General features: G+C 56.6%; 1 protein-coding gene across 1 annotated transcript; it reads left to right on the top strand.

Annotated features, from left to right (window-relative positions):
* The first annotated feature begins 5,204 nt into the window (after positions 1-5,204).
* On the top strand, positions 5,205-9,641 carry LOC104577610 (cytochrome P450 1A5-like). Its single transcript, XM_010225100.2, has 6 exons — positions 5,205-6,048; positions 7,095-7,221; positions 7,987-8,076; positions 8,165-8,288; positions 8,674-8,760; positions 9,229-9,641. Exons 1-6 carry the CDS (start codon positions 5,215-5,217, stop codon positions 9,533-9,535), a joined length of 1,569 nt encoding a protein of 522 aa, XP_010223402.2. The 5' UTR covers positions 5,205-5,214; the 3' UTR covers positions 9,536-9,641.
* Positions 9,642-10,304: the final 663 nt, after the last annotated feature.

Below are 10,304 nucleotides of genomic sequence, written 5' to 3'. Positions count from 1 at the left end.
CACGGGACTCACCTCGGGGCCGCGGTGCCTCTGTCCCTGCAGGCAGCTGAAGGGACCCGATCCTCCCGCAGGTGCCCGCCAGCCCTCGGAGCCTGCTTTATATGCATCGCCGCTCGTCCTGATTGGCCCAGCGGCCTCCCGTCACGTGGCCCAAGCCTAATCAAAGCCAAATTCCCAAATAATTAACCCGGACCCCCCGCCCCAACGGCTCCGGGGCGGCGGGGGGATGGGGTAGTGCCACGGAGCGGGGACGGAGGGAGGAGGGTCCGTCCCCTCGGGGCTGTCGCGGGGGTCCCGCGGCGGGGGCAGCCCCTGCGGCGGGGCCGGAGCAGCCCCGGGGAGGGGGCGCCCTCCTGGCGCGGGGCGTCCCCGCTGCCGCCCAGGCGGCCGCGGCCCCGACGGCGCGGCCGGGAGGGAGGGGGCTCGGCGGGAGGGGCGGGTTTAACCGGGGCGTCTCGCGTGAGAAGCCGCTCGGCGGCGGCTCTCCCAGTGCAACGAGCGGGGCGGGACGCGGCCCCCGGCGGGGCGGGCGGGTCGGGGGGCGCGGGGTGCCCGAGCGGGGCGGCCCGAGGGGCATCGCGTGCGAAGCAGCCGGGATGTTTGGGCAACCTGCACCGCCCCGGTCACTCGCAGTCACGCTACCGGCAGCCTCTTAAAGGCGCCCAGTCCCGCCGGTCGCCTCCCGCCGCCCCCGGGCAGAGCGCGGTGTCCCCCGCGCGCCCCTGCTGTCCCTGGCGCGCACCGTCCCCGTGTCACTCGGCCCCGTGTCACTCGTTCCCGCGCGCCCCGACCTGTTGCGCGGGAGGAGCCGCTGGAGCTGGTCAGGACTTTCCCAGGGGACCGTCCCGACGGGGTTGCAGGGACCGGGGGGCACCTAGGACGCCAGGCACGTCCCCGAAGTCCCGTTGGGAGCATCGAGACCAGTCGCTCTGCCCGCCTGTGGCACCGACCGCAGCTCCGGCTGCAGGTGTTGGGGCTGAGCCCAGTCCCCTCCCGCTCCGAGCTACCCCCCGATCCGGGGAAGGGCTTGATCGGCTCCGTTCGCCCCCTCGAGCGGCTGGAGAGCTCAGCCCAAAGCCTGAACGCGGCTCAGAGGCTTCGACGGGATGTGCAGGGACAGCGGGGCAGTGCGGCCAGAGCGCGCCTGGCTGCGGACAGCCCGCAGCGGGGACAACGGGCTGCTGTCTCCTCCATCCGCTGCCACCTCGTCTTGCTCCCGGGTTTTGGAGCACAGAGCCGCGGGGCCACCATGTCCCCCTGCCCGGCTCCGTTAAAGCATTGCCCCGGCTGGCGTGACAAGCGGCTCCGCCGTGTTCCCGCGGGGACAGAGCGGAGCTGGGGAAGCACCGGGATGTCGGGGTGGAGGGCGAAGGATGTCCCGGGAGGGAGGACAGGCTGTGATGTAGGGCCAGCAGCTGGGACCTGCCAAAAGGGGACCTGCGGCCGCCCAAATTTGTCCCCAAGCGCCGGGCTGGTGCCAGAGCCGAAGAGGAGGGGCGAGGGGGGTCCCCACCGCCTCGGGACTGGTGACCGCGGGGCCATCGCGTGAGAAGGGCGGGGACGGCCAAACTCTCCAGGCTGACCCGGGCCGCCCCGGTCACTCGCAGTCACGCTATGGGTGGGGGGGAAATGGCTTTTAAAGGGACAAGGGCGGCGGTCGCAGCGGAGCAGCCCGCGCCGGGGTCAGCGCGGCGCCGGGCACTGGCAGCTCCCGCGCCCCCCGTCGGGCTGGGGGGGCCTTGGGGCCGCCCCAGCGCTGAAGTCCCCCTTGGGGCGGGACACACACACACACACACACACACCAGAGCATGACCCTGCTGCTCTGGCCGCCCCGGAGCCGAGTCCTCCATCTGCAGCCCCGTCCCCATTTGGGGACACTGCATCCAGCTCGTGTGCACCCCTGTGTGTGGGTTGCCCTAGTGGCACCCGGTGCTCGGCCCCCATCCCCGGGGTCAGCCAGCCATCCAGTACCCAGCAGTGCTCCCTTCTGCCGGACACACTTGGACACTCACATGCCCTCCCGCGTGTGCAAACGTCACACGCGGTCCTCAGGCACGTGCAGAGAGTGTGCGTGCTCATGGGTGCGCCTGTGCATGCACTCGTGCACAGACAGCCTCATCCTTGCACGCTCACAGGAGTGTGTGCCACACGGGGCACGCGTGTGTGCACGGGTCGAGGCTCTGGCAGAGCGCCACATGCTCAGCTCCTCGCACGGCGAGGGCGAGCTGCCGTGCCCCGGCGGCAGCGCAGCGAGAGGCGGCAGCCGGGCCGGCGGGGATGTGTTTGGGGTGTGAAGCAGGGCTGGCACGCAAGGCGGCAGCGCAGAATGCTGCACTCAGCGGGTGCCCGTGCCAGGAGGCACCCTGCCCTCCACGGCTTGGCAGCGGCTCCCGCTGGCACCCGGCACAACGGGGCTCAAGGAGCGCCCTGGGATGGGCACCAGGACCCTCTGTAGCCCTGGTTCCCTGTACCCGCATTGGGCTGGTGCATCTGCCCAAGGCAGGAGCTCTGCAATTGCTACAAGGAGCACGAGCTGCCAGCATTGGGCAATCGCTCGTGCCGAACACTAATGCGCATGGGCGCTGCCATCAAGCATCCCAATTAGAGCAGATGTCGAAAGTGTTTACGAAATATCAGCTCAGCAAAACTCCCGCTTCGCTCCCTGCTGCTTCCAAAAAGACCGTGCAAAAAGCGGGGCTGAAGCTTGGGCTCTGTCTCATCCCTCGTGGCTTGGAAGGGGACGTCTGGGAGGGTGACCTCCCCTAGCCTTGCCCCGTGCTGCCCCTTTCACCTCTGCTATCTTGCGGGCCACCCTCTGCCCCGCCGGCCGCCCCTGCTGGCGCTCGCTGCCCGTTTGCCCCAGCGCCAGCCGCCTTCTCACGCAAGCCTGGGCAATCGTTAACCCGGCCGCCTCCGTGCCCGGGCCACAGCTCCTGCCACCCGCCTGGGCCCGTGCCCGCGTGGGCAGCCCCGCTCCCAGCGCCGCTGCCGGACACACACCCTCGTGCTGCGCTCGGAAACAGCCCGAGGAGGGAGGCAGGGGTGAGCGAGGGAGGGAGGAAGCCAAGCGGAGAGCATTGCTCTGCTCCAGACCAACTTGCAGTGCTCCCAGCAGAGCAAGGAGCATGTAGGTAAGGGGACATGGATTGGCCATTTCCTTGCCCTCCTTTACCTGCAAAGTTCATTTCTGCCGTGTTCCTTTAGCTTGGGGTTGGCTTTGAAGGCAGAAAGGCAAGAGAAGCCTCTTTAATAAAGTTCCCTGGATAGTGGGACCTCACACCACATTTCTTGGTGGCCACAACCTCATTTTAAGTAGCCAGGTCCAAAGCACAGGTGCAAACATTGCATAGTTGGAGGAAAGACCTCGGGCAAGGTGGAAAACAGGGGCAGCAGGACCCCTTGCCCAGCACAGTCCTCGTGGGCTGCAAGACAGGAGGCGCCCAAGGCGCTGCCCTCTCCCCTGCCTCCTTCTCCCCCTCTGCTGCCCCCTCCCGGCTTTCCTTGAACTTTCCTCCCCGCGCAGCCTCCCTGCACCCAGGTCCTCCCGATGCGGCCTCGGGTCTGGCGAGTGGTGAAATTCAGCAGGCAGCTTCTCACGCAAACCCGGGCAATCGCTAACCTGTTGGCAGGTGGCCGGGGGGAGATGGAGGGGTGCTGGGGAGGAGGGCTGGGTGCTGCACTGCACCCCCTGCAGACCACCCCCCTGTTCCTCTGCCTCCTCTCGGCCCCCGCTTTCCATCTGAGCAGCTTTGTCTGTACCTCCAAGTTTCTCCAGCACAAAGCTGGAGTTAGCAGCCCTGTATGAGGGCTGTTTCACTCCAAAAAAGGGTCTTTTCACCCCAGGAAAGGTCTTTGGGGAGATTCCTACAGAAGGGCTAGATCCACACAAGGCAGGAAGGTGTTGCCATCCTTCCCAGGACAGCACCATGACTGCCTCTTCTATGTCCCCATCCTGGGCTCCACAGCGGGGACATATGGGGTGGCCAGAGAAACCCCTCGTCATCTCTTAGAGCTGCTGGACCCGGGCCAGTATCTGCCCAGCTTTCCTGGGCCAGCTCCAACTGGGCTCATCCTTTTTGTTAATGGATAGCTACTCTTCCGTTGTTTCCTAATCCCACAGGGATAAGCGGCTGGCCACGTTATAAGGGTTGTGTATATAAAGCCATGGTCTTCCAGGCTGCAGGACAGGAAGACCCAGGGGCAGAAGAGGATCCAGGCCACTCTACAGGACAGGTAGACAGCCACACACGGTAAAACCAGTCCTTTCCCCTGAGAGGACCTGCAGGTAGGAGCTCACCAAGAGCTTGGGTGCCTCCAGTCTGGCTTTAGCCCCTCCCAAAGATATATTTTTGCTGGACACAGGATCAGCTTCTTTGCTGGACACGGGACCAGCTTCTTTGCTGATGGGGAGTTGCTGTCTCCCCATCCCTGCACTTTTGGGGCTGCAGCTTTCTGTCCCATGTTGTGGAGTCTCCTTCTTTGGAGATCTTCAAAACCCGCTTGGATGCAGTCCTGTGCCACATGCTCTAAGTGACCCTGTGTGTACAGGGGGGTTGGACTAGATGACCTCTAGAAGTCCCTTCCAACCTTAAGTATTCTATGATTCTACGATTCCATGTGCCAGATGCCACCTCATCCGGGCAGGAGCTGTGGCTGCTGCTGCAGGTGTTGGGATCCTGGAAGTAATGCAGAACTCGCTCAGCCTAAGAAAATCCAGACCTGCTAAAGTCAACAGCATCACAGAACCCCTATCTTCCATCACATTATGGCAGAGCTAATTTGTCCTTGACCTTGCAGGCTGCAGGGAAGGGTAAATCATGGGCTTCAGAGAGGGCTTAAGTGACATAAGCGTTTAGAGCTGGAGGCAGATAGCCCTCCAAGTCACTCAATGAAGGAGCTCTAGAGAGGGGAAGGAAAGGAGGGTGATTTCTATGTTTACATGTCCTGTCATCTCTGTGAAAGAACTTGGGAGAACAAGAGCTTCAGCTACATTATGTAGAGATTTTAATTATTAAGACTTGTTTGCTTAATTGCCCTTAACTGTTTAATAGCACTTGGTGCCTCTCCTTAGGATGAGGAACGAAAGGCTTCTGCTGGACTTTATCTCTTGCTAACTCTGGCTCTGTGCCACACTTCTGGTTAACTTCTTTAGGACTTCTAAGTATTGGCAGCAAAAAAAAAAAAAAAACAACAACAACAACAAAAAACGCTGCCATGTCGCTGGTGGGAAGTCAAGGCATTCTCTTGGCCACCGAGATCCTCATCGCAGCTGCCGTCTTCTGCCTGGTCTTCCTGCTCATCCAGTCCTTCAAGCAACACGTGCCCAAGGGGCTGAAGAGCCCCCCGGGACCCAGAGGCCTCCCCATCCTCGGCAGCGTACTGCGGCTGAGGAAGGACCCGCACTTGGTGCTGGCCAAGCTGAGTCAGCAGTACGGAGACGTGATGGAGATCAGCATCGGCACGCAGCCTGTGCTGGTGCTGAGCGGGCTTGACACCATCAAGCAAGCGCTGGTGAAGCAAGGAGAGGACTTCATGGGGCGCCCTGACCTCCACAGCTTCCGCTATGTCACCGATGGCCAGAGCCTGGCCTTCAGCCATGACTCAGGGGAGGTGTGGAAAGCCCGCAGAAAGCTGGCCCAGAATGCCCTGAATACCTTTTCCACCACCTCCAGCCCAACCTCCTCCTCCATCTGCCTCCTGGAGGAGCACGTCTCCAAGGAGGCCGACTACCTGGTCACCAAGTTCCTGCAGGTGATGGAAGAGCAGAAGAGCTTCGACCCTTACCGGTACCTGGTGGTCTCTGTGGCTAATGTCATCTGCGCCATATGCTTTGGCCGACGGTACGACCACAATGACCAAGAGCTGCTCAGCATAGTGAATCTAAGCGAACAGTTTGTGGAAGTGGCTGCTTCTGGCAACCCTGCTGACTTCATCCCTGTGCTGCAGTATCTTCCCAGCCGTGCCATGGATTTATTTAAGGATTTCAATCAACGATTCATTCATTTCCTGCAGAAAATTGTCAAAGACCACTACGAGACCTTTGACAAGGTAAGAGCTTGCAGGATCCTCACCACACCAGGGCTGAGATCCTACTCTCCACCATCCTGCATTAATGAGTTGTTTTTCCACTTGCAGTCAAGCGGACCCATGCTAAATGAAAGGGCATCTAAATTCTTATGTACACTTCGGAAGAATTCCTTAGGCTTGTCCTGTTGTAGTCTCACTCACCCAAAGCCTCATGCATGTGCAGTCCAGCACTGTGGTTCTCCTCCTCCATGGCCCTGTGAGATAGGGGCATTTTGCTGGTTGGACTTCTGACCTTTCAACAGAATCACCTGCCACATGTGCCCCGCAGTGCCAAGATCAGGCTGTGGAGCTCTTCTGAAAGGCACCGCCCTCCTCCTGCGCTGGCCCTCCCTGGTCCGGACTGTTCCCGCCCATGCTCCTCAAGCACATAGGCTGGGTTAGGTTTAGACCCCATGGTCCATGGATCACTGAAGGATCCTTTCTAAAAACTGCTAAGCAAGTAGTGCCAGGAGGCTGACACTCCTTGATTCCATGGTGCACTCTGCTTTTCTGGAAGGACTTGAAGGAGATGCAGATCAAGAAAGACTGAAAAGTTTCTAAGTAATTTCTGCATGGATTGAGAAAAAAATAAAAACAAAAAACCCATGGTGACAGTTGACCAAAACTGATGCTGCTGTTCCCCACAATAGCAAAATGCACATTTGTCACCTCTGGGAACTGAACCTGTTGCCTTTTTCAACCATGAAGGCTGAAAAGGTGCCCTTTTTGAAGGCACCATCAAAAACCCATTTTGGTTGCGTTCCTCTAATAAGCAGCTTCTCTCGTTAGGGCGGCAGAGTCATCTCTCTTCTGTTTTCCAAGAAAGCTATTGTGATATTTTGTAGTTTCAGCTGTCCATCTCCTCATTGTCATAGCTTGGAAAAACAGTATAGACAAAGCAGCAGAGATGTCTATATCCTCTAGAGCCCAGGTGCTGCTGTGGTTTCCCCAGAAGGGAATTGCAGGTGGCTGCTCACTAAAACCCCAGTCCTCCTGCGTTGATGTGACTTGTCTTCTCCTCCTTTCAGAACAACATCCGAGATGTCACTGACTCCCTGATTGACCAATGCCTGGAGAAAAAAATGGAAGTAAATATTGCCAAACAGATCCCTAAGGAAAAAATTGTCAACCTTGTGAATGACCTCTTCGGAGCTGGTAACTTCCCCACCGGTCCCTCAGCTACTGCAGATACTCTCAGGTTCCTCATGTTGCAGCTCGGTGCTTCCTTGTGTCCAACACCAGAGAGCCAGCTTGGGTCTGAACTCGGAGACTCTTGGTCTCGGGTCTTCGATGGTTCTTCCAGAGACAACCCCAGAGACCAGCATGGGAAAGTAGCTTTGGAGAGATGTTTTAGGGAATAATGAAGGGCATGGTCCATGGTTCAGTAAAACTTCATAGACCACAAGGGCTTTTCCTAGGAGAGATATTGGTTAATGTTTCACATCTTGGGTGGGTCCTAGCTCCTTCTCCTGCATGTCTTAGACCTCCTCAGTTCCTATCAGAACTAGACGAAGCTGATTTCACACATTTCAGTAAATGTTAGAGGAGGAGACTACCGCAAGAAAAGCAATCAGGATAAATGAGGCTCCTTAGAGCCATGAGATAGAGGTGAGGTGTAATCGCTGGGCCTGGTTCCTCTTTGGGTTACCCTGAGGAACCTTTCCTGATTCCAAAGGACTTATGCAAGGTAAAATAGACATATGGCAGGACTGAAACAGGATGACTCAGTGCAGAACAGAGCCCATGAGTATTTCTTGGCAAATCTTTCTGTAACAGGATAAACTCCCCAAACCTTACTGTGTGACCAGGATATCCTCTGCTTTCTTGGACATGCAAGGCTGCTACACATGCTAGCAATTCACAGCACGTGCCCTGCATGTTATACAGGCCTGGTCTATATATTCTTTCCTCTTTGACCAGGCTTTGACACTGTCACAACTGCCCTTTCCTGGAGTCTCATGTATCTTGTGACGCACCCTGACATCCAGAAGAGGATCCAGGAAGAGCTAGGTGAGCTCATGGGTCCATTTGCTCCAGGGCTGAACTGTCTCTGTCAAAAGCTGACTCCAACCAGCTTCTTCCTCTTGACCACCTGCAGATCAGACCATTGGCCAGGAGAGGAGACCGAGGCTCTCTGACCGAGGCACACTGCCCTACACAGAAGCCTTCATCCTAGAGATGTTCCGGCACTCTTCCTTCCTGCCCTTCACCATCCCGCACAGGCAAGTGCTGGGGTTGCGAAGGAGGTGAAGGGACAGTCTGGATTTACTGATGTATAGACATCATGTTACTACCATCCAGACAGTGACCATACTATCAGTTTATAGAGGAATGGCTACATAATGGGCTGGGGGAGCTCAGAGTTCTTATGGGGGCCCACCTAGTAGCTCCCATAGAGCAACGCTTACCCTTCGTTGACTCTGCTGTAGATACTCCAACCAGCTTAGGCAAGGGTTGCACAGTCCAGCTCATGGAAAATGCAACTGCCTCTTATAAAGCCACCTTTGAGCCACATCTCTACACAATCAGCATCAAAGAACACACCCACAGAGGATGCAGAAGAACCTCTTTGGTTTCTAAATCCTCAGTCATCTTCTCTCTCTTCAGCACAACCAAGGACACCATGCTGAACGGCTACTACATACCGAAGGATCGCTGTGTGTTTGTCAATCAGTGGCAAGTGAATCACGATGAGTAAGTAGCTCCAGAAGCAGCAAGCGTCCTGCAGCAATGTACACTGAAACCTTTTCCGTGGTCACCTCAGCCCTGGGCAAGGTACTCAAAATACCAGCCCCTTTGGAGCCCTCTCTTCAGATAGGGAAAGCAAGGGTTATTCAGGAGACAGCACAAGTGGGACAGTGAATTCCCAACTTAAGGAAGCTGGAAAAGACAGTTGGGTCAAAGTGGGGGCTGTAAGGAGAAGTGATATGGGATCTAAGTATTAAGAGATGAGAAGTGGTGCTCCCATAGCGACCTTTATGTGCAGAAGTGGGGTGAACCAACTTTGACATTCAAAGAAGAGAAAGATGTAAGGCATTGCTGTCTTCAGGGATATTATAACCGACAACTCCGCCTGACTTCCCTAAGCTGCCACCTTCCAGTGCCCTCTGTTCCCAGGGGCAGGAGACACATCACTCTCAGATCTGATATTTTCCATTCTAGGAAACTTTGGAAGGATCCAATGGCTTTCAACCCAGAGCGCTTCCTCAATGCTGATGGGACTGAAGTGAACAAATTGGAGGCAGAGAAAGTTGTGTCTTTTGGCCTGGGGAAAAGGAGGTGCCTTGGGGAGACCATTGCCAAATGGCAGGTCTTCCTTTTCTTGTCCACCCTGCTCCAGCGGCTGGAATTCAGCGTTCGTGATGGCAGGAAGGTGGACATGACACCTCTCTATGGTCTGTCAATGAAGCACAAAAGATGTGAGCACTTCCAGACCAAGCTGCGTTTCCCCCTGAAGAGCTCGAGCTGAGCTGTGGGCTTATCCACTGCCCTGGCAATTGCCAGGTGGGGCAAAAGCCTGGTCTGGTAGAACGCCCTGGAGGCCATCTAATAAAGTGAATCCACTGAAGATCCCACCTTTTATCTTGCTCACTTTCTAGCATTTCTTGAATTTTTCAATGGGAAGCATTTTTGGTGGTGGATATTCCATCACTACTAGTCCTAGCATCACAAAGCACATTTTATGGGGTGTGTGGACCATCTTGCTATGGGGAAGCAAAATGTGCTCAAAACCAGACTGACTGCTGAATTTCTGTCTGAATATCATTGGCCAGTTATTTCTTTCATATCACTCTTTAATATCTGAAGGATAAATGACCCTTGAAATACTCCCAAAAGAATGAGCCTCCCTTGAGATGTGCGAACCTATGGCCTGAGCTGCTGGTCTCACTTGGGAAGGAAAAACAGGGCTTAGGATGGGGTAGAAGATGAGTCCACCCTAAAAGCAGGGAAAGAGGAAGGGGACTGCCCACCGCTGCGGTAACCAGATGTTTGTGTCTCACCGTGACTGTGATAGCCATCAGTTCCACGGTATACCTGCTGTGAGTTTTATAGTCTTTGGGGGTCAGATGGCCTATGAGCAGAGAGCAGACAGTCCCTGTTTGCCAAGAAAGTCAGGCTGCTAGCATTCCTGGATGAGGCAACAGTGTTTTCACAGGAAAACAAGACCTTCTCCAGCTCAAACCCATGAGTTTACTTTGGCTCTCAGTCAACCCATGCCAGTAGAGCCAGACGCCTCA

This window comes from Tinamus guttatus, unplaced genomic scaffold (genome assembly GCF_059628265.1).
Source record: "Tinamus guttatus ecotype Peru unplaced genomic scaffold, ASM5962826v1 Tinamus_guttatus_pri_ptg000528l, whole genome shotgun sequence".
In the NCBI taxonomy this organism is placed as follows: Eukaryota; Metazoa; Chordata; class Aves; order Tinamiformes; family Tinamidae; genus Tinamus; species Tinamus guttatus.
Note: the sequence above shows the minus strand (reverse complement) of the source record. Positions and strands in the feature narration are given on the sequence as shown.

Excerpts from the sequence above, each read along its gene's own strand:
- LOC104577610 (XM_010225100.2), top strand. The coding sequence starts at position 5,215 with ATGTCGCTGGTGGGAAGTCAAGGCATTCTCTTGGCCACCGAGATCCTC. Across the intron at positions 8,289-8,673 it reads CCCTTCACCATCCCGCACAG|CACAACCAAGGACACCATGC; the intron begins GCAAGTGCTGGG and ends CTCTCTCTTCAG. Across the intron at positions 8,761-9,228 it reads TGGCAAGTGAATCACGATGA|GAAACTTTGGAAGGATCCAA; the intron begins GTAAGTAGCTCC and ends TTTCCATTCTAG.